At 37.4% G+C, this 24,053-nt stretch overlaps 1 protein-coding gene across 1 annotated transcript in view; it reads right to left on the bottom strand.

The window, feature by feature from the left end:
- Window positions 1-24,053, bottom strand: part of CUBN (cubilin) — a 258,475-nt gene that overhangs the window by 40,486 nt on the left and 193,936 nt on the right. The window contains exons 55-59 of the mRNA XM_025445065.3: window positions 20,074-20,230; window positions 17,762-17,911; window positions 7,784-7,984; window positions 5,028-5,157; window positions 1,859-2,076 (exon numbers count right to left, since the gene is read on the bottom strand). Coding sequence (XP_025300850.1) covers window positions 1,859-2,076; window positions 5,028-5,157; window positions 7,784-7,984; window positions 17,762-17,911; window positions 20,074-20,230 — 856 coding nt within the window. The remainder of the gene's footprint in view (window positions 1-1,858; window positions 2,077-5,027; window positions 5,158-7,783; window positions 7,985-17,761; window positions 17,912-20,073; window positions 20,231-24,053) is intronic.

Here is a 24,053-nt window from a genome sequence, read left to right as displayed (position 1 = left end):
AGTGCTTTAAAATTATTTCGGTGGTCATGTGAGAATATATTAGGAAAAAGAAAAACAGCTTGAAAGCAGGTAGCAAGAGCAAATGCAAATATCCATCATTTGATTCTAAAGTCTGTGCTAAAGGCAAGAATGTATGAGCTTTTTTTGTGCAAAAATCTCAAAAGGAAAATGAATTTTTCTTTCAAAATAGCCTCTGTGTTTTGTATGCCACTTCACTTAGGCAAAGTCTATTGAGGCAATACTTCCTGACTACCTATGAGACTTGCTTTCAAGTTATTGTTGATACAGCTAAGTAGCAAAGTACTTTTCTGATACAATTTGTCATGAAGTCTATGTTGTATTGGGAAGCCTTCACAACACAAACGTCTAATTGCTTCCCTCAAGAAATGCACAAGAAAGCAACACATCAAATGTAAAGAAAGCTTCAGGTAAGCTTGGCTTTGGATCAGAGGGCTGAAGGTTACCTATAGCAGGGGGTGAAGATAAAGATAAAGAGTCTGAGCAGGATACTTAGTGCTGGAAACTTCTCAGATCTCTCTGAGACTCCACAGACTTTGTGATTCGTTTGGTGAGCTGTTTGTTTTCAGAACATCAATTATGTCTGTATCCAAATGGAACAATCAAAGCACTTTCCAGAGTCAGAATAAGTTTTCTTAGACTGTGACACTATGCGTATAGATAAACAGAGAATGGATGACCTAACTTAGATTTTAAAGGATTCCAAGTTCTGAGTTAATTTTATATAGATAATTATTTCTCACATGCAGTGGGAATAAAGGGTCTTCAATTTATCCTCATATCCAGCTTCTTCTTTCACCTCTAGAAGATTTCCAGATCACTATCTCCAGCCCAAATCGTTTCTCAAGCACCAACTTCCTCTCATCTTTCTCCATTTAGGTGTCTCATAGGCTTCCAACCACAAATGCTCTAACCTAAATATAGTATTTTGTCCTGAAATCTTAGCCTCCTATGGTGCCCTTATCTAGAAATCATCCTCAAATCCTATCCTTCTGCAATGTACTGCCAACTTCCAAACTGTACTTCCAATACAGTCTACCTTCTCAATTTCTCTGAGATTCTTACTTTTCCTTCTACTTCCATTCCCACTGTGTCAGCTTGAACCTTCAACCTGTGCCATCCGTAATTCTGTAATGAGCTTCTTCTCAAGGCATAGGGTCCTCTTGCCTCAGCTTCCTCCACCCTGCTACCACTATCATCTCTCCAGAAGCCAAGTCTGGCCATGCAGCTCTTACTTAAAATACTCCCCAGGCTCTTCTTCATTTTAAGGATAAAGTCTACACAGGTCATGAGGCCTTCTTTCTTAATGGGGCCCTTGACTGCTTTTAGGCTAAACTTCTGCCATTTCCATCAGTGATAAAATGAGGCTCAGGTCTCATTAGAAATGGTTGTGTAGGGCAGCCCAGGTGGCTCAGCAGTTTAGCGCCGCCTTCAACCCAGGGTGTGATCCTGGAGACCCGGGATCGAGTCCCATGTCAGGCTCCCTGCATGGAGCCTGCTTCTCTCTCTGCCTGTGTTCTCTACCTCTGTGTGTGTGTGTGTGTGTGTGTGTGTGTGTGTGTGTGTGTGTCTCATGAATAAATAAACAGAATCTTAAAAAAAAAAAAAGAAAAAGAAGGAAAGAAATGGTTGTGTAGGCAGACTCTACCTTTGGATACCAGAGAGGTGTATTAGTTGAGTGATTTTTTGTTAATCAAAATACATAATTTTTAAAACCAAAACTACATGCAACATATTCCTCAAAATTTAAATGAAAAGCAACTTCTGTCAGGTGAATAAAAATAGTAAAGCAGAAAAGTCACAGACATGAAAAATAGATTTATATATCCAAAATTCTTACCCAGTGTCTGCTGGAAAGTTATTTTCCAACCTCTTGCCGTCTGAAATGAATCGGTCTTAAATACCAGAAGCATACTATGATTGCTGCTCTTAATATTTGGTGGAAGGTTGGAACCACAGAATTTACCAAGAAGGGGATCACTGATGTTTGAACCATCATAAATTGCCAGGTAGTCTTGGGAGCAGAAGGTGGAAGGAACCACATCAAAATCACTAAACCTGTGGAATTAACTTTGTTAATATTGATGATCTCCATTTGGATTTCCATTATATCATACCCTTGGTTCTTGTAAAAATGAAAACAAAAACAAAACAAACAAAAAACAAGACAAAGGCTAGAAGCAGAACATCCATGCTTTACCTGATAGAAAATATTAGAAACAATGTGCTATTATACTGATTTGATTGCTATATGCAAAAATTCACATTTAAGATTATTATGGTTGTTACAGAAACTTTAGCACACTTCCGCAGCTCTCTGCTTTCCTGATGTTTGGGAGAATTGCCCTTCTGTGCACACTCCGAGGTTCAACACAGCCCTAAGATTTGCTCTGGCCATAGAAATATAAGCAAGAGTGATCTGTATTACTTTTTGTAAGACATTTTTTAAAAATATTACTACTTAATTTGCCATACTGCCCTTCCACTACAGTGATTGATCATGGATTCAAATGTAGAAATGAAGCTTCCATCAGCCTGGACCACATTGAACATACTCACACAGGTGAGAAATATAAGCTACTATGCCTTCGGCTCATTTGTTACCATTCATACTATCCCAACAGATACATCCTTAACTTTACTTTTATGGCCTGAGATAGTACTTTAATCTAAGACTTATGCTTTGTCATTTTAAGTAACTATTCCCAGAGTCCCCAAACAAGCAAAGCTTTCTGCATGGTTTACTTTTAGGATTTTAGGATGGGTTTATTATAACTTTTTCTTTAACCTATTTAAATTATTGGATATCCTGCCCTGATTTTTCTAGGTTCTTCTGCTTTCTCAGGTCTTTTCTTCTTGCTAACAGCTATAATAAGTAACATATAATACAGAAGAATTTGTGGGGTGCCTGGGTTGCTCAGTCAGTTAAGCATCCGACTTTTGATTTTGGCTCAGGTCATGATCACAGAGTCAGGAGATCGAGCTCTGTGCTTGGCACAGAGTCTGTTTGTCCCTTTCCCTCTGTTCCTCCTTGCACTCTCTGTCTCTGCCTCTCAAATAAATAAATAAATAAATAATCTTTCATCCAGAATAATTTGAAAATACCTACTTTGAAAATTCCTCTTAAGAGCCTTAAGAAAAAAAGGATCTGTACATTTTTTTAAAAAGCTTTTAATTAGTTCATTTTTTTCAAACTGATGATTAAGAACATGATGAAAATTCTTTATTTTCTTTAAACACATGTAAATTTTAATGTTCTCATAAAAGAGGATGAGGGCAGAGCAATAGCTAATTTCCAAAAACACTACATCAATTTTTATTCTCCTTGAATAACACATTTATTCTCTACAATATAAATCCATAAAGAAAAATAAAGATTTGAGCTTCCAAGAAGACTCAAAGCTATTTTGGCTTTTTATTTGTTATCATTTTTCCAGAGCACAGAAGATATCTGGAAAAGCCATTGATAGAAAAGCAAATGTTGCCAGCTTACTTTGAGAGCACGGGTGGAAGAATTCATGTTTTACTAATGTCTACAACTTCTGCAATGCCTGGGATAGTATCTGCTTCACAGAATGTACATTCTTAGAAAGAGAATAATAAATTTTCCAAACATACTGTTATGAACTTTGACTATGATGAGCCCAGGGCCCACACAGGAACCAGAAATACATGTTATCAACATATATAGTACATGTATCAACTATAACCTACACATGCAGAAGCAAATACCAAGGTACCAAGGCCCATGACAAGAATGGCCCCTTACATGACCATTCTAGGCAAGTGATCCCTTCCCAGGCCTACTGCTCTGGACCATCTGGCAGTTTTTGTTTATTCTTTTGTCCCTAGGACTTAATGGGCTTTTTGGCCTGCGGGGCACAGCTTCCTTGCAAATAGTCTCAGAGATGATCTAGAGATTTCTTCAAGGCACAACCTTTAGAACACTAACTATCTGGGACAGGAACCCAAGCAGGCTGGGTAAGAGTTGTTTTATAGTTCAAAGACCCATTTGACATATGAGGTTCCTGGAGGCAAATTATAGAGAGTATATGATTTTTAGGGATGAAAGTGATCATAATCATTTAGTGGTGGGGGGAAAGGGGAGGTGTAGGTAAGAGAGATCCTAGCCCAATGACCTTCTATAAAATATTCTAGATTGTTGAGAACTATACCAACTTTCAGAGCTCTCTGCCATGTGCTGTATATCACTGAAACACAAGAGTTGCAAATACATCATCTCAGATGAATGTGGTTTTGAACTTTATCCCTGATAAATACAGGTTATATTTCCTTAATCAGTCCTGTAGGGAGTAGGTAGGATTAGAGGAGAGTTTTACTGATGATGTAAGCAATATAATATAGCACCAGTTTAGAGGTATTCTGATACATGAATAAAAATACACTTCGTCAGTAGACAGGAAATATTTACCCCTCAAGAGAAAGCATAGGGAAATATTAAGGACATGGCTCCGGTAGGAAATCTGATGTGAATTCAAATTCTGACTCTTCATTTAATAGCATATCACACTGAGAAAATACTTTAACACTTTTGAGCTTCAATTTTCTCATCAGTAAAATGAGCTTAAAAATATATGCCTCATATAACTGTTTTAAGAATGAAAGAAGAGAATTATGGAAAGTATCAATTAAAGTTCCTTGTGGATAATAAGTGCCCAACAAATGAAAACTACTTCCTCTTGCTGTTCCCAAGACAAGCTTATAATTTTACAGCCCATTATACAAAGCTCCTTTGAAACTGTTGGAAAATTGAAACACTCATTTTCACCGAGGGAGTGCCTCCTTTTCCCCTTAATCCCTATTGGCTTGCATGGAAGGCAGGACACCCATTTCCCGGATTTATACTACCAAACAAGAACTTCACTCTTCCTTCCTTGAGGCTCGGTTGTATATCTCCAATAAGAATCAGTGTTCTTTATCGTAAAGGAATATCTTTTCCGTAAGTAGAGCTGAACTGATTTTAAAGAAGGTACATTTGTTTTACATACTTGAGCTGAACCACTCTGTCGTCTCTACCAACAATGGTGTACAGACAGTATATGTTGTTGGGGTAGTCCGAATATGAATAGGCAGGGCTCTTTATGACCCCAGTGGAGACGTTAAATACACCGCCACAGGCTGCAATAGGAGACAAAGAACAATCAGTATTCATAGTGTGAAAGAATAATTTTGATATATTCTTTACCATTGTACCTTTTTTTCCCTAAGAGAGATAATAACCATTTGTCTTAAAGAACTTAAATCTCCCTTCATTGTTGTTTGCAATTAATACTGATTTTTTTTTCCCCACTAAGTTCGGGGGAAGAGACAGGAAGGGGGTAGGAGCAGGGAGGAATATTTTAAGGCACATCTTGGAATGGAATAAGTCTGGGTCAGATTAATGACCAGAGTGAAAATAAGGTGAAAGACCATTTCATGTGTTGGGGTGTAACTGTTCATTCCCTATATTTAACAGACAGATTGAGAAGGATGGCAGAGATAACTCAAAGCTGAAAAAAGTCACGCAGAGTCTAAGGTATGTTGTGAGCGTTTGGGCCCAAGAAGGACTGCGATCTGGAAATCTTTAATACAGATTAAACATATTAAATGTAGAGTCTCCTCTGTCAAGACAGAATATTATAACATGAACTATTGGAAATAGTTTTTGGAACTTTCAAGTTTAGTTCCCCTTGTGGGCTCAACTGCATAGCTTTGGGGTCCTTTGTGTTTCCATTTAATTCTGAGCCTGGTAAGGACTATATTTACCTAAATTTGTATTACTGGTCCTTGACAAGAGGAGGCTACTCCCCCTCCCTGCCCTGACTCCAGCAATCAATAGTCCAGAGCTGGTAGTTATTTCTATTAGTCAATAAAACCACAGCCATAAAAAAGACAATAAAATCCCATTCTAAAAAATATAAAATTATTATTATATCTGCTTGACCTGACATATAAGGAGGATCAGGCTATGTCACACATTGATGGAAAGTGCTCCACTTGTTGCAGTGAGTAGGACTTATATTTATTTTATGATTAATATATTTTGATGACATTTCTATGATTTATATACTGCCATTGGACATATTCCATCTACATCTCTTAGAAATGATAAACAAATTGTGGCAGCCACTTAAGGTTATTTGCTTATTTGTTTATATTCCCTCAGGTAAGCCCACATTTCTAGGATGGCTCTTCTCTATACACCCATAAGTTTTAATGAACTCAGACCTCTGGGGACAACTGGAATGATTTAAATGTTAGACTTGTGTACCCATTATTCTATTTCAACTTGCACACAATTATGTGGCTTCTGAAAGCTTATCAATGCCCAAGTAACTCTCAAATTTGTACCTTGTCATTTGAAATCTCAATGTCAACACTCTTTAAATGGCACTCTCATAGTAGATGTGGTAAACTTTACATACAGTTTTGTTTTTGGCAAATGAGAGATTAAAGAGTAGAAGATTATAAAGCAGCCTGTAAGTCTCCAAAACACCAGTGGCACCAAAACAATAAAACAAACTGATGTTCCTCTTTATTCAACAAGACGGCCCAGGAGAAGGACCCGAATCACTGTGCCCGAATCTATTCTATTTGTGCCCTGACAAATTTAGAGAGCCCCACACAATCACATGGGGTCAGGACTCAGAGAACAGCTAATGTGAACCAACTGTCAAGACCTTTTTCATTAGTAAATAATTTCCAGTCTTTTCTGTGGATGGGAACAGTAATTTATTTGAAAGAAAATGATTCAACTTCAGTAATGACTTTGGTCAAATAAAACAACATAAAACAAAGCTTTTGCCAGATGTGTGTGCCCATTTCACTGAAACTGGGATGATGTGATAAAAATGGTCAGTATTAAGCAAGTGTATTGCAGGAGAGGAAAAGATTACTGAAAATAGAGAAATATAATCTTATGATTTTCAAATACACAAACTGTCTACAGAGAATGAAAAGATGCTAGTAGCTACAAAGGCTTTTGCTCAATCCGTGACTTGTCCTCTCTCACTTTGCCTTTGAAATAGAAAAGTTGTGAATTATAACATAGTTGAATGCATTAATCTTTTCTTTTCCTTTAGAACTTGTGCTTTTTGTATATTATTTAAAAAATCCTTTCCTACTAGAAGATTATAAAAATATTCTATTTTTTTCTAAATTTATAAAGCACTGCTTTTCACATTAATTAAGGGACTTGGAGAAATGAAACAGGCATCTGGATAGTCCAGGTCAAACAGACATCTTTACATAATGTACTAACAAGTAAAGATAGCAGGAACGTTTATTCTATTCTAACTTAAGTTATAAAAATAAATTTCAATCTTCCATTTGATTTTCAAAGAGTAGTCCTAGCCAAAGTTCATGAAGAAGGTCCTCATTTTTTTTTTTTTAAAGAAAATGTGAGGGATCCCTGGGTGGCGCAGCGGTTTGGCGCCTGCCTTTGGCCCAGGGCGCGATCCTAGAGACCCGGGATTGAATCCCACGTCAGGCTCCCGGTGCATGGAGCCTGCTTCTCCCTCTGCCTGTGTCTCTGCCTCTCTCTCTCTCTCTGTGTGCCTATCATAAATAAAAAATAAATAAATAAATAAAAGAAAATGTGAGTATTTTTGGACCATGCATCTATTTGGTCATTTTTCCACCTCAGCAGAAAAGACTCAGTGCCTGAGTCTTCAAGTTGGTGATGTATGAATCACAGTTAAAACTCCTAATAAGAATTACTCAAGAAGAGAAGTAAATTCCAGACCCTATCATTATGGCTACTCACAGGTTATCTTGTAGTTAAATTTGAATCCGAGGTCTGTTGTGTGTGCATTTGAGTAGAAGTTGAGCAGCACTGGACCTAGGATGGTGACAGGTGACAGGATCTCATTGCCACACACGGTGGCAAAAGGCGTAGAAGACAAGTTGGAACCCCTGATAATGTGAACACCATCATTGGCACAGCTTCCAGTTATAGCTGAGCGAGCTGTATGGAGTATAGAACAACCAGAATTAAAATCAGAAGCAACACAAGAGATCAGTGCTATAAACATTCAGACAAAAATGTAATGAAGATTCATGTAATATATGTAGAAATTAAAATGAGAGTCAAGGGCTCTTTTTGTAAGTCCCTATTTAACTCAGCATCCTGTTGAAACAATGTTGACCCTAGTTAAAACAAACATAGGTCTGAGGAAACAGGTAGAACTTCACAATAGATAAATCCCACTTTCAAATAATCCGGAATTTCCTTCCTTTAATATAGTGATTATACACTGAGGACAGTTTTGTCTGCTAGGAACATTTGGCGATATGTGAAGACAGGATTTTGCTGTAATGTTGGGATGTGCTAATGGCATGGAATGGGGAAAGGTGGGGTGCTGTTAAATATGCTCCTGTGCTCAGGGTAACCCCTAAGCACCCTCTTCTTCCCACCACAACAAAAATCACCAAGCCCCAAATGTCAACAGCACTGCTTTTGCAAAACCCTGCTTTAACTTAATGCCTATATACAGATAAGGGACTCCTTCCATGGAAAGAGAATGAGAAATTCCTCAATGTTTACTGAACATTTTAATTTTTGTTGTTAAGGTTTTTATTTATTTATTCATGAGAGACACAGAGAGAGAAGCAGAGACATAGGCAGAGGAAGAAGCAGGCTCCTGCAGGAAGCCTGATGTGGGACTCGATCCCAGGACCATGACCTGAGCCAAAGGCAGATGCTCAACCACTGAGCCACCCAGGTGTCCCACTGAACAACATTTTTTTTTTTTTTTTTTTTTTTTTTTTTTTTTTTAATTTTTATTTATTTATGATAGTCACAGAGAGAGAGAGAGGCGCAGAGACACAGGCAGAGGGAGAAGCAGGCTCCATGCACCGGGAGCCTGATGTGGGATTCGATCCCGGGTCTCCAGGATCACGCCCTGGGCCAAAGGCAGGCGCCAAACCTCTGCGCCACCCAGGGATCCCTGAACAACATTTTTAAATGTTCACAGGAACAGCATTAGCTTGAGTTTAGTGACTGTTAAATATACATCATTGTTTTGTATTCTAATTATATATGTACAGAAGTATATACTCCAACTCATTCCAAAGAGAAATAGAAAACACGATAAATAAAAAATTTAAAAGATTTATAACTGTACCTTATGCAGTCATTTTTAGAGGTTAATTATACTGTGAAAATATTAATTGGGGTCACACTGTGCATGATCTTTTGTTACTTAATTTTTTATTACTATAAAATAACATAACCATGTATTTTATGTGATTAAATATTCTTTTAAAACATTGAATTAATGCATACATAAAATTCTAACATATAAAGGCCCAATATTTAGTTCAATTAATCCCCTATTGCTTGCTAACTCTATCTTTGCCACCTTATATTTTTTAAAGATTTTATTTATTCATTCATGATAGACATAGAGAGAGAGAGAAAGCCAGAGACACAGGCTGAGGGAGAAGCAGGATCCATGCAGGGAACCCGACGTGGAACTCGATCCCGGGACCCCAGGATCACACCCTGGGCTGAAGGTGGCACTAAACCACTGAGCCACCCAGGCTGCCCCTTTGCCACCTTATTTTGATTAAAAATACTGTTGAAACAAACATTCTTTTACATAGGTATTTGGTATCTGACATTTCCCCCAATTCTACATTTTCATCCCTCTGGAGACAAACCTTGCCTCATTAACAATCATTCTCCAGTAGCCCTCCCTCTTTACTGCTCTCCCAGCCCTGGGCAACCACTAACCTATTTTCAGTCTTTATGGATTTAACCATTCTGGGCGTCCCACATAAACAGAATCATATGATATGCAGTCTTTTGTGACTGGCTCTTATACTTTTTTTTTTTTTTTTTTGACTGGCTCTTATACTTAACATGATGTTTTTGAGGTTCCTCCATGTTCAGCATGAGTCTGTATTTCATTCCTTCCAAGGCTGAACAGCATTCCATTGTATGGATAGACCACAGTTTGTTTATTCATTCAGCAGTTAATGGACATTTGTTTGTTTCTACCTTTTGGTTATTATGAATAATGCTGTGGTGTTTGGGGACAAGGTTTTGTGGGGATGTATGCCTTCAATTCTCTTGGGTATCTAAGTAGGCATGGAACTGATGACTGATATGGTAATTTTATGCTTAACATATTGAGGACCTATCTGACTGTTTTCCAAAGAGACTGCATCATTTTACCACCCCACCAGCACCACAATGAGAGTTCCGATTTTCCACATCCTTACCAACACTTGTTATTGTCTATCTGTCTGTCTTTAGCTATCTTAATGGGAATGAAATGATAGCTCATGATGGTCTTAATTTTTGTTTCGCTCTAATGATGCTAAGCATCTTTTCATGTGTTTCTTGGCCATTTACATATCCTCTTTGAAGAAATGTTTATTCAGATCTTTTGCCATTTTAAAATTAGGTTATATATCTTTTATTGTTGAGTTTGTAAGAGTTCTTTTATATTCCGGACACTATCATGGGCATAAATTTCTATTTCTCTTGGGTAAATATCTAAGAGTAGAATTGTTGGTTGGAAATTATAACTCTATGGATTACCATAATCATAATCATCGTTATTATTTTTTATAGGACCCCACTATCCTGAGCACTATTGATAGACTGATTGATTACTTTATGATAGGACATCAGACCCAATCTAGAAAAATCAGATGTGTTCAAACTATAACTGAGAAAGGAGTCAATACAAGAAGCCAGAGATGTTCAACTTGGAAAACAGCAGCTGTCCCCTGAAATGTAAAGGAATCCACACGGTAGTAAGAGAAAATGAAGTTGTCATGCAGAAAGCAATAAAAAGAGAAGGGGGAAGGAAAGAGAACATTCTGAAGGATTCTTGTTCCTGCTTCCACTTGTTCTAGAAGCCCATGACTCCCCTCTTATTTTCAAATCTTCCATTGATGAGATAAGATAACCCAGTATTTTCTTATAAAGTCTACTTTATATCAAAGCGAACCTGAAGATAATCTATCACTTTTAACTGAAAGAATCTTGTTGAATACATTTTCTTTCCTTACATATCTGTACATTAAAAATTCCCTTCTCTTTTTTGAATGTATTATCTAAAGAAAATTGATCTTAGGAAGGCTTTCGGCTCCTTAGCTAGGTTTCTATACAAAATAAATCTTAATCAATCTTAAGTATCAAGATATATTTATGAAATAATCTCAAGGAATTTCTTCATTTTGAAAATCCTGGAATAGAAATGCTTCTAACTGGGCATAAATCTCCAAGCTACAAATGTGAAAGACTTAACTTCGATGACCATATCATACAAGAAGTAATATGTTATTGGACAAATAGTATAAAAAAGAAATACATTAAACTCAGATTCATGGTTTGAATTCTGCCAAATTATGTACCTTAATTATAACCTCTGAACTTGTCTTCTAGACACCAAATTTTTCCTGGAATTTTAAAAATTCAGAGTAGGTGAGTTTGAGAATCAAAAAATACTATGCCTTAATTATAAAAATATCATTAGCTAGTAACAATACAAAACGTTCTAGCAGCAAAATCACAGAAGAATGGAAATATTCCTGATGCTAGATTAAAAACTTGGTTGCACTTTGATCAAATGGCTTGCTATGCAGATATTCATTAAGTATTAGAGAGTTTTTAAGTTGTTCACCTAATGATATAGACTATCACAGTGGTGGTTGTCTTAGGAAATTATGGAAAGGTTGTGAAACATAAGGTAAAGTGTGTCATATACTTGATCATATTTCCAAAATATCAATTAAAAGAACTAGTTCAGTTCTAGAAAGTTCATGAGATAGTAGTATATCTATATAAGCAAAATTCTGTATCTTACCAAGATACAGAAGGCAAAACTTTTAAGTGTTTATAAAAGATCTGTATTCAACAATAAGAAAGTTGATGCGGGGAGAGGCAGAGGAAGTTGAGAAGAGGTTTTATAATTTTTATTTTTGTAGATGGCAAGAGAGTATCAAATAACTACACCATTCAAAATGATCTGCTCATTCGCACAGCCTAACTCAATAAATTGTGAAAGTAATGATGTTTGGCAAGTTGTTTAAATGATTAAGACATTCTTAAATCCTTTCCAATAGTGATTTCTTTAAGATAGAATGTCCTTCCAAATTTTATCCATAAAAATTCAGACATTACATAATATCAGAATTTTAGAGACTACCTGAAGTCTAAGAATATATCAAGCTTTTGCATAAACAAGGTACTGTACACGAAAATGAAATATAACTATGTCAGTAGGCATGAAGTAATTCACACATATACATGTTTTTCTCAAGCTCTACTTATCATATCATTGCATTAGATTAAACAGATCAGCCTGATTTTTCAATGACAAGATATTTGGTGGCAAAGACCACTGTCATCAGAAAACAATGATATTAAACACCTTTTCATAATCATTGGGGGGACCAAATGAATACACAGTCAAAATACACACAAAACTCTCAAGTAGAATATAGTTAAATACAACTAGCACGATTGCCCTCTAGAGAGTGAAACAATGAAGTTAAGGTTTGAAAAAGTTCTTCAAGGACCAAGATAAATATAAAAGTTGAATTTATGGCCAACAGGTTACAGTTATTAGACATATGAGAACCTGTCAGGAAGAGAAGTAACCTGAGGTTGAATGATACATTCTCCTTGGACTAGAGCCCATGCCATAAGAAAAGGAACTCCAGTCATTCTTAATTCTATCTTTTGTAAATGATTTGACATATATTTACTACTAAATGTATCTATCTATCTATCTATCTATCTATCTATCTATCTACCTATCTATCATCTATCTATCTATCTATCTATATCTACTAATCTCTGAGGTGTAAAGCCATATCCTCCAGGATTTGTTTTTATGATTATTTTCCATCTTTCTAAAAAAAGACTTTAAGAGATGTTTATTGTTTGAAATGGCTAAGGCTTTTTCCTATGTATTAAAATATAATTTTTATCATATTCTTCTAGGATTTATTACAAAGCAATGTTCAATATTCTGAATTGCATCATGATTCCAAGAACTTGGAGAGAAATGAAAGGAAAGCAAGGATGAATAATTCAGCAAATAACATAAACTTGTGAAATTTAGGCTCAGAAATTTAGGCTTTTTCTCTAGAGCCATAAACAGAGGGGCAGAGGTATCAAACAGGACTAACAGGGGAAAATCATTTGGGTTAGAATATTTTAATACTGTAGAGAAGATAGTCTTTACAGCAAAGCAGCAAAGGGCTCTGGGAGAGGTATGGGAATCAGGGGGTAGCAATGCCTAATTAAGAGTAGTGTGGAGACTGGATTGCTCAATGGAGAAATGAGTGAGTGGGACAGAGAAGCATGGGCCAGTGCAGAACTCAACTCCACAGGATGTGCAGGCCAAAGTTTTATAACACAGGCAAGCAAGGAATCCCAAATAACCCAACTGCTTGGCCAATTTGAATAAACCATCAATAGGAACATTTCAAAAGAAGCATTGCCTGATGCTTTCTAAAATAATAAGTTGTGAAATGTACCTACACTCTGATTTCTTTAGAAACAAGTAAAGCAAGAGAAGAAATGGTAAGTAGTTGGGTAATGCCATTTAAAAAAAACAACAAAACTTAGATTACATGGTGGGGGGAATGTGAACTAAGCTGACAAAAACCTAATTATTGGACTTCTTGGTGGGGAAAAGGGCAAAAGGAAAAATCTAAAGCTAAATTTTCTTTTTCATTTTATTTTATTCTTTCCTTTATTTTTCAAATATTTTATTTAAATTCAATTTGCCAACATATAGTACAGCCTTTTTTTCCATTTTAATTTTACATTGGGTATAGCCTGTAAACTGGGACTTCAAGGAAAATTTTTAAAAAGTTAGGCAAATATTACAAAAAACTTACCATCTGGCTGCTCTGTTAATCTAGCCCTGTTCTTCTGAGGCCATCTCTAGAGGACAGTGAGCGAAAGCATTTGTCCTTCTGTTTCTCTGCACTGTCTGTGCTAAGGTGCTGCTCTACTATTCAATTCTAATCAAGAGATACTTTGGATCTAAGAGAAACAGAGTTTATAATTTGCCTCTGTAGGATCTTTTTAGTTAAGAATTTCTAAACTTTCATTCCCACCAAGGTGAATCAATGTTATTACTGAATTTTAATGACAGAAAAGTCAAGATATAGAAGGCAATCACTTGCCACAGGTTGGGATCTCATCTGCTAAATGCTTTATCTATAAAGTAAAAAAATAAAAATAAATGGCCTATAATCTTCCCAGCAAATTCAAGGCATCTATCTGGGCACATGAATAATGAAAACACAGAAATGCACTTTTCCATCCTTCAATATTTGGGAAAATTAAATTAGTATTTATTTAACAACCTCTGATGGCAAAATAAGCACAAATATTGACAGTTTCGCTTATGTTTTGTAGTTAGTTTTTGTCTGTTTCTGGTGTTTCACTTTTGACGAAAAGAAACATTTTAAATTTGTCAATTTTCTATTCTATTTTAGAAATTTTGATGCCACTGTTAAAAATCCCAAAAAGCCATCTCAATCTTGAGATGACATTCAGAAAAAAAAAAAAAAAAAAGTTGCCTTTCCTCAAAGAGAAATTTCTTCCATGGATTTGATTGATATCACTGGAATTTTTATATACTTCATCAGTGACTATATAGAAAAGATGAGAAGTCTGTACTAGTATTGGAATAGGAATGAGAAACTTAAGCCAACATAAAATATCATAACATACTTTTGGAGCAACTTAACTTTAGTGGAATATCAGTCACTGAATCTTTGTAAACTCCCTGTGGTGAAAACACCAGCATGTAGTTGAATAATCAGTATGCTAGTCTGAATAGTAAAACCTTTCCTAACCAGCAGTCGGTGTTTGGGAGACACAACTATGAACAAATATATGTCCCTACTGTATTCTGTAATCTGGGATAGCCCATCTTTTTCTTGTCAGATCTATCTTTCATGCTAATGGCCCCTAAAGAACAGATCTAAAACCCTCATTTCTGCTGAGCTCACCATTGGCTCTGTTGGCACGCTGGGCTCAGAAATGCTTAGACATGCGGACAGTCTTTTAGAAGTAGTTCCTATGGCCTAGAGCAGCTAGAAAGGCCAAAGCTCCTGAAATTTCTAGGAGCAGTTTCAATCTTATTACAATATACTGAACATGAATTCCTCAGGCTCACGTAAGAAGGTGTGGAAGGGGGGACGTCTAGGTGGCTCAATGGATGACTGTCTGCCTTCAGCTCAGGCATGATCCTGGGGTCAGTCCTGGGATGGAGTCCTGTGTCAGGCTCCCCAAAGGGAGTCTGCTTCTCTCTGCCTCTCTCTGTGTGACTCTCATAAATAAATAAATAAAATATTTTTTTTTAAAAAAAGAGTGTGTGTGGAACATTATTTTTACTGTAGCTAATGAATCTCTAGCTTGTTAAAAGCTAGAGTACGTTCATGTACTCAGTGAATGTCGGCATTGATATGATTAGTGGTAAGAATCTAATTATAAGGCAAATTTAATTAATATTGTCTTTTTCTGGGAATCAACAAAATTCAATTAATTTATAGCCAGAAATTACTCACTTAAACATGCCAAGTACCTATAACCCTGAAATGTCACAAGACATTATCAGAAGTCTACCACCTTATTTTAAAAAAGCCAACTCTTCAATTGGGTGAGGATTAGCCAGCAACTTAATCTGGAAAAACCAAGCACCTGTTCCCAGGCAACATACATAAGGATGTGTCTGGAGATCCTGACTGGTGGCAGCAAAAATAACAAAACTGTGTGCACTCTGATGAATTATAGGTTCACAAAACAGGCTTCCACAGCATTATCTTTTATAACTACTATTTTATATTTTAAAAAAGTGATTATGAAGGAGAAAGATTAATTTGCAGAAAGTCACATAACTAGTATGTGGCTGACATGCCATCAAGACCTATCCTAAAATGCTGTGCTCTCTCCCACTACACCCCACACCAAGTGTTCCAGAGTATGCGTACCCCTTAATCCCACTGGTCAACTAAACTCAGGAACTACTGCTTGGAGTCAGTATAGGTTCCTTTGTAATAATACCTACATCACTGGTATTGGCAGTGTTTTTTGTGGCTATGTTATGTAGTATATTTCACCAACATCTCCTTTTTTAGTCTAAATGATATTGGCATATGGCATTCTTGTGTTTAGGTAATTTAATGAGAACAAATGCACACACAAACGCAGAATGGAAGCCATATGGCTTTCTCCTGTTATTTAAGTAACTTTTTTCTGGTTAAAAAGATAATAGAGGAGGTATAAAGAAAATACATATCACCTATAAATCTCTGCACAGTGGTAACAATCCTTAAAGTACAGCTGAATAGCCTTACATATATGTTATTTTTAAATATGGAATTGGGTCATTTTATATAGCCTGTTTTACCTTCCTCTAATACTTTATACATTGTGAATGCATTTTTATATTACTGGCATTTTGTGCTAGCAAATGCTGAAAAGATATATTTTACTTCAAATTCCATTTTTTACAGTGACATACATCAATTCATATTTGGCATTCTAGCAAACACACGTGCCAAAATTTACAACTTGTAGAGATGTAGGAAAAGGAGGTTACAGAAAAAGGATAAACTGAGAGATGCTTTGTATAATTTATCAATGTATGAGTACTGACATGTCATTCTTATTTTTATGAAACATAAATTTCCTGAATGCTGAATACTGTAGGACACTTCGTTAACTGTAACTTTTCACTGGCATGGGAGACTAACCCAAACAGGAAGGAATTCTGATTATGCAGAAGTAGCTTGACAAATTTACACACTAAGTGTAATTTAGAAATGGAAAGTTAATTTGTAAAAAATATTAATATGGCTGAGTGGTTGAAATTACTCATCTTCCTGAAGAGATCTTTTTCCTTAACTGTGTCCCAGCAGCTCCAAAACATCAAGTTGTGTCTATTATGGTGAGAACTAACCCAAATAAACAGGCCTACTGTCCCCTTTGTCAACACTCCATTTCCAGGAGCTAGGGGATGACTCAAAGGGGCACTTGTAGTTACAGAGTTGACAATCCCTATGGGATTGTTGAAGATCAAAGAAAGAAATGAGATGAAAGGAGTTCCATGTAATATTGAATCAAATTAGAGTGCAAACATTTATTAATTATATTCATTTTATTCACTCTTTCAACATCTATTGAACAGCTACTTTGACTCAGCAATATAGATGCTCTTGCTAGTTAGTGTTTGGTGTGTTCGTGCATGTGGGTGTGTGTCTGGACAAGGCACAAGTGAATACATCAAAAACAATTATTAAGATGTAATAATTTTCAGACTTTTTTTCTTTAAACAATTTACATGATGCTTGTGTTCTTAAAGCTCTTACATTACTTTCTCATTTCTGGAGAGAATATATAGAATGAGTTCTTAAAGTATTGGATGGAATTTTAATCAAAATACTCTGACAGTTTTAAATATTTCCTTCAAATGGTGATTTTTACACTACCTCTGCCTCATTTATTAAGAATCAATTGTAGGGATGCCTGGATGGCACAGTTGGTTGAGCATCTAACTCCTGATTTGGGCCCAGGTCATGATCTCAGAGTCACAAGATGGAGCCCACATTGGGCTGTATATATTCAGTCATGGAGTCTGTTGGTGATTCCCTCTCCCCCCCATGCCCATCCTGCTGGTGCTCACTTTCTCTCTCTCTCTAAAATAAATAATTGTTTTTAAAAAAGAATCAATTGTAATTTATATAAGAATAAACTTACCTTCCAAATGGAAAGACTCAAAAGTCAAGAGGACCACGGACAGAGGATCAGCCTCTATGATGTAGGTGCAATTCATGTTGTTGTCATATTGCCTTGGGTAGTTTGGAGAAAGGATGTAACCTGAAGGGTTCGTGAAATTACCTCCACATCCTACGTGAGAGGAAAAAAGGCATCATCAGAACATTTGTTCTCACGTATAGTATCTTCTCCTCAGATTCTCCAGAGACATATTCTCTGAGATACTCCAGATGGAAGAAACAATAACTAAAGGGATAGGGTTCTTTTTTTTAAGGGATGGAGTTCTGATTTTAAAATAAATATATACACAACATGAGAACATTCTATATGTGTTAAAATATGCTGCAGAGTTTTGGGCTAAGTAGTAAGAAATTTTACCACAAATTCATTGCCAATCACTTACTTAATTTGAAGATAATATGAAAGGAAAACTTAGCAAAGACTGAACATGATTCATGTAAACAAAGAGATAAAACAAATGAAGTGATTTTTACTTGATGAGTACCACTTAATGTTTTTTTTTTTTCAAGTAGGTTCTCTGCCCAATGTGGGGTTTGAACTCATGACCCCAAGATCAAGAGTCGTATACTCTACTGACTTTGAGCCAGCCAGGTGCCCGCCACCTAATAGCTTTAAAATATTTTATAGTAATATTAGAAAACTATGTTATTTTCACCAGTATTGTAATCTGGCCATAAAAAAATAAAAAAATAAACAGAAACCGCTTTTAAAAATGTTGACTTTACTAATGCCAACTCTTATCAAATTCTCGCATGAATGATTCCCTGGTGTCAGCAATAAAGAATCATCCTCTTAGTGATGTGGGGAACAAAGGCAAAAGAAATGTAGAAAAAAATTAAACTTCCTTACAACTTGCAAGCCCACTGACAAGTCCTTGAGACAGGCAGTGTCCTTCCTCAAGGAGCTTAGCTGCCTCGATGTGAATACGTTGCTAGAGGCAAAAGGCAACCTTAGCTTGACATTAACTGGAGACGTCCTGTAAGTCTTCTTTAACACAGAAAAATCCCTTTGGAAACTTCCTTTATCTCTACCGCTCCTCTCTGCCCACCCCCTACTTATGTTGGCAATCATCCTCCAAGCATATGGCCCACTGATACACATCTGAAGAGTCTCATGACTAAGGTTTTACTAGACAGTAGTAAATGACCCCTCAAGATCCTAAAAACCTGGTTTCCAAATTCCTTCGAGACTTCTCTTATTCCTAACCCTCTCCCAACCTGAAAGTATATAATCGGTCACTCCTCACAATCCCAGTGAAGCTCTTTCCGCCCATGGGTCCTGTCCCCATGCTTTAATAAAACCAACTTTTTTGCACCAAAGACATCTCCAGAATTCTTTCTTGACCATTTGCCCTAAACCTCAACATTTCACATTATTACCACTAAAATGACATTTGTTTTCCTAGCCACATCGCTCCCCGACCTATCACATATGAAAATCTCAATATCCTTCGACACTTATATCAGAACGCACAGTTCTGAGCACATGCACACACAGGAACCAATCGAGGGAGGGCCTGGAGGTAGGCCCGGGCTGGCCTTTCCTCTCTCCCTTGATACCACCCCATCCTTCACTCATGTCTGAAACACCTAGTTGCTGCATCACTCTAATTCCTCTCATTAGACTTTTTCCTAAACAGCAGTTTGCAAATGAGTAGCGACTCCACTAAATGCAGCCAACAGGCACCCATCATTGCTCCTTGGACTTGAAACTCCCTACATTTCCCACAAATCAGTCTGTAAGCAGTAGTGGGAGAAGAAAGAGAAAATCCTGAAGAAAGTGGGACCCAAAGTTTACTTACTTTGAGAATTATCTGGGTGAGAACAGACACATGCAAGTCCCCACCCATGGAAACTCAGTTCAGGTGGGCCGAGTGAGGCTGCCAACAGAGCAATCAATGGGTTCTGCAGGCACCAGTGATTTCCATGTGGGGGTCATGTGCTTACCAGGCACACGGATTGTCTACTAATTACCACTCCTGGGGCTTCTGCCTCATTCCTGCCCCTCCTCTGAGTCTTAGGCTTATTTATAGATGTCCACCAGTGGCACTCAGGCCTTCTGTGTCATCTCTCCATTGGCCCACCACTGAATTCGGCTCCACTCTCTTTTTGAAGGAAAGGTGTACTCTCAGGATTAGGCAACCTACCCACACTCTCCCCAGTGGACCCCCAGTTCCAGTTTACCCTGGTGCAGCCCCCTGCTCTTCTGCAAGCCTGCCAGGTGCAGCCCCACCCTCTCAAAGACCTCCCGGGTTGGTTTTTGGTTCTACTTACGGCTCACAAAGGATGCAGAGAAGCCCTGGGCTGGGGTTTCCTGAGACTGGAACACGGCTATGAACACGTTTCTTGGTGTGAGGATGGAGCCAGGAGCCACGTTCCCACAGCCCGTGGCTAACAGGGACTTGGCGACTTCCTCAGTCCCTGCCCACACCTAGCAGAGCCATAAACATAACTTAATGCTTGATGTTTTTCCCTGTCCACAGTTTAGTGTCCTTAGGTGGGAAAATAATAGAACTCAGGTATATGCAGACCTAAACACAATAGTAAATGAAACATGCAAAATTGTAATTTTTTTCTTTGGAGAATAGTGTTTTAAGCTGCTTTTTAACAGCATATCCCATTCTTGACTCTTCCAAGGAGACTGTGTTCAGTTTTGTGTAGCTAGGCAGTGATTTCTAAGAAAAAACAAATATTACTCATTTTTCTTCTTACCTTCTTCTACCTGGCCTAATCCAAGTAAGATTACTAGGTGTCAAGGGGTGCAGAGCAGCAACGTGTGCTACTGTGAGGCGATTGTGACAAATCAACATATTTGTAGAGCATGAGGCAACTGGACAGGAATTCCAAGCATGTGTGTCACTAGCATGAATTGGAATAAATCATAGAAGACTTCCTAGGCAGTGTTCAACTTTAAGATTCATTGTGAAAAAAGAATGAGATTCAGCCACTAGGTGCTGTTGACTAAGAACTCGGTTGGCAACTCCCAAGTTAGACCTAGGCTGTCCTTTCATTGGCCCGGCCACTTCAAAAGAAATAAGTTGTATGCCCATTTGAAAAGTAGTTGCCAAGGAATACACTGTGAGCATCAAAATTCTAAGTCAAGCCAATCCTAACCATCCTAATCATCCTAACCGGAGAGAAAAATATTAATCATAGAATCACAAATTTAAATGCAAAGTTCCAGTTATGAAAGGGATGATAACAGGGCTATGGAGAGTATATAACAGGGGGCTGTACCCCTGTAAAGCGGAGGATGTGCCTTCCTAAAGAAGCTCCTGTGGGAAGGGGCGGGGTACTTCAAACTAAGTTGCCAGGGAGTTTGCAGAGTCCCCGCAAGCCACGGGGTTTGTTAGAGATCTGTCTGACCACTGTCCTAAAATGGACAGGGGCCACTGGAAAACTTACTGCTCTAGGACACCTAGTTTTTGGAGATCATTATAACATGGAAAATTGGAGGAAAAGAGAGTATACTGGGAGATAAGCCAGGAGAATTTTGCAGTCGTTCAGACACAACAAGATCACAGAATTTAAAATGTTGAGTCACTCAAGGAAAATATTGATATTAGGTGATTACTGAGGAAAAGAGACCATTCAACATGTTTAGCCAGCCAGGGACAACCCACCTAATTGAGTGAGTCTTGACCAGGAGCAATTGTGCCTTCCCCTGGGGACATTTGGCAATGTCTGGAGGCATTTTTGATGGCAATATTTGGTGCAAGGGGTAGCATGCAGTGGGTAGGGGCCAAAGGATCTGTAAACATCCTATAATGCACAGGACAATCCCCATCCTCACCACCAGCTAAGAATTACTTAGTCCAAGAAAGTTAAATGGGTCTGAATAAGTCTTCCCTATTGGACATCTTCTTCACACCAAATTATACATAATTACTCTTTTGAACAGATCACTTTCAAGAATATTCCCCAAAGAATCCCTGGGTGGCGCAGCGGTTTGGCGCCTGCCTTTGGCCCAGGGCACGATCCTGGAGACCCGGGATCGAATCCCACATCAGGCTCCCGATGCATGGAGCCTGCTTCTCCCTCTGCCTATGTCTCTGCCTCTCTCTCTCTCTCTGTGACTATCATAAATAAATAAAAAAATTTAAAAAAAAAAAAGAATATTCCCCAAAGAAAGCAATAAAATAACAAGCCATTAAAAACATTTCTGTGGGCAGCTCGGTCCATAGGAAGAGGTATGAAATGGCACTGATTCATGGCACTGATGTACTATTTCTCAGTTCTTTAAAGTTGTATCATTTCCAGTGATTTTCAAACACTGGGTATCCAGCTGTTGGTTATATTACTGGTTAAATCATGTTTGCCATTTATTAGATATAGGAGGGGTCTGTGATGGGACCTGTTGAGAACAAAGGCACAATATTCCACCAAATACCTAAAATCAAAAATGTCTCAGGAAAGAAACACACACTTCCAAATTTCTGTAATATCCTCATTAAGCCCCCCAATCCCACACCTTAACTATATAGGAGAATAGTTTATAGACGTTTTCTACTCACATTTTTTAAAATTATACATATGCCTTGCTGAGAGATAGTTATCTGCACACACTATTTTTACAACCTTACTGAAAAGGCAAAGTGACAGCTAAAACTTTTAATAAAGAATCTCAAGTGCTTTAATTAAGAACTTCAAGAATGATCAAGTGCTTATACTATCCTGAAGTCATTAATTATGGATCTGACATCCTACCTTTTGGCCCAGGAACAAAAATATTGTAATGAAAATAATGGTAAAGAGTTAGTCAATATTCATGGCTGCCTTGTCAGTCAAGAGCTCATTTCACTGCCTATTTGACCCAGGACACATCAAAACAATATTGGACCTACAGAATGTCATGAAGTTGTCATTAAGTCAAAAACTTTCTGACTTTTCTTAAAGTTTTACATAATTCAGGTTGGCTACACATGATATTTTATCATTCTATTTCTTAAAAAATTATTACTTATTAAGAGATGTACAGATTCACATGCAGTTATAAGGTATAATCTAGAGAAATCCCTTGTACACATTGCCCAGTGTCCCCCAACATTGACATCTTGCAAAATTATAGTATAATAACATAACCAGGGGATCCCTGGGTGGCGCAGCGGTTTGGCGCCTGCCTTTGGCCCAGGGCGCGATCCTGGAGACCCGGGATCGATTTCCACATCAGGCTCCCGGTGCATGGAGCCTGCTTCTCTCTCTGCCTGTGTCTCTGCCTCTCTTTCTCTCTCTGTGACTATCATAAATAAATAAAAAAAAATTAAAAAAAAAAAACATAACCAGGAGGTTGACATTGATGCAGTCCAATGATCTTACTCAATTTCTCAGTTTTAGTTGTATTCATGTATGTGTGTGTTCAGTTACGTACCACCACGTTCAAGATGATGAATAGTCCCAGTACCATGAGGGTCCCTAGAGTTGCCCTTTTAGGATCATACATAATTCACTCCCACACCCCCATCTTTCTAACCTATGGCTGTCCTCTACTTCTAATGATTGTTATTTCAAAAACATTATGTAAATGCAATAGGAGACTATGTAACCTTTGGGTATTGGATGTTTTCACTTGGCATAATTCCTTGGTGACTTATCTAAATGGTTAGTCTGTCAATGGTTGTTTTTGTTTGTTTGTTTGTTTGTTTCTTTTACTGAGGACTTGTATCCTCTGGTAGGTATGTGGAAAGTTAGCTTAACCATTCACCTGTTGAAGCACATGTGCACCGATTTTAATTAGGGGCTATTAACAGATAAAGCTGCTGTGAACATCTGTATATGGGTTTTTATGTCAACATAATTTTCATTACTCTGGTATAAATGTCTAATAGGGCAATTGCCGGATCTTATGGCAAGTGCATATTTAGTTTTATAAGAAACTGCTCAACCATTTTAGAGTGTCTATACCATTTTACATCCCCACTAGCGATGAATAAGTGATACAGCTTCTCCACAACCCTGCCAGAATTTGGTGTTGTCATCATTCTTTATTTTAGGCATTCTGATAGGTGTGTAGTAATCTCTCATTGTGCTTTTAATTCTCATTTTCCTAATGGCTAGTGACGTTGAACATATTTCTATTGCCTATTTACCATCCATAAACCCTCTTTGGTGAAATATCTAATCAAATCTTTTCCCCATATTCTAGTTGGATTCTTTGTATTTTTGCTGCTGGGCTTAACTGTTCTGTATATATTCTAGATCATAGCCTATTGTCAGATAGGTGATTTATAAATCTTTTCTCCCAGTCTGTGGCTTGT

Source organism: Canis lupus, chromosome 2 (assembly GCF_003254725.2).
Source record: "Canis lupus dingo isolate Sandy chromosome 2, ASM325472v2, whole genome shotgun sequence".
Lineage (NCBI taxonomy): Eukaryota > Metazoa > Chordata > Mammalia > Carnivora > Canidae > Canis > Canis lupus.
This window is presented reverse-complemented; position numbering and strand designations above follow the sequence as displayed.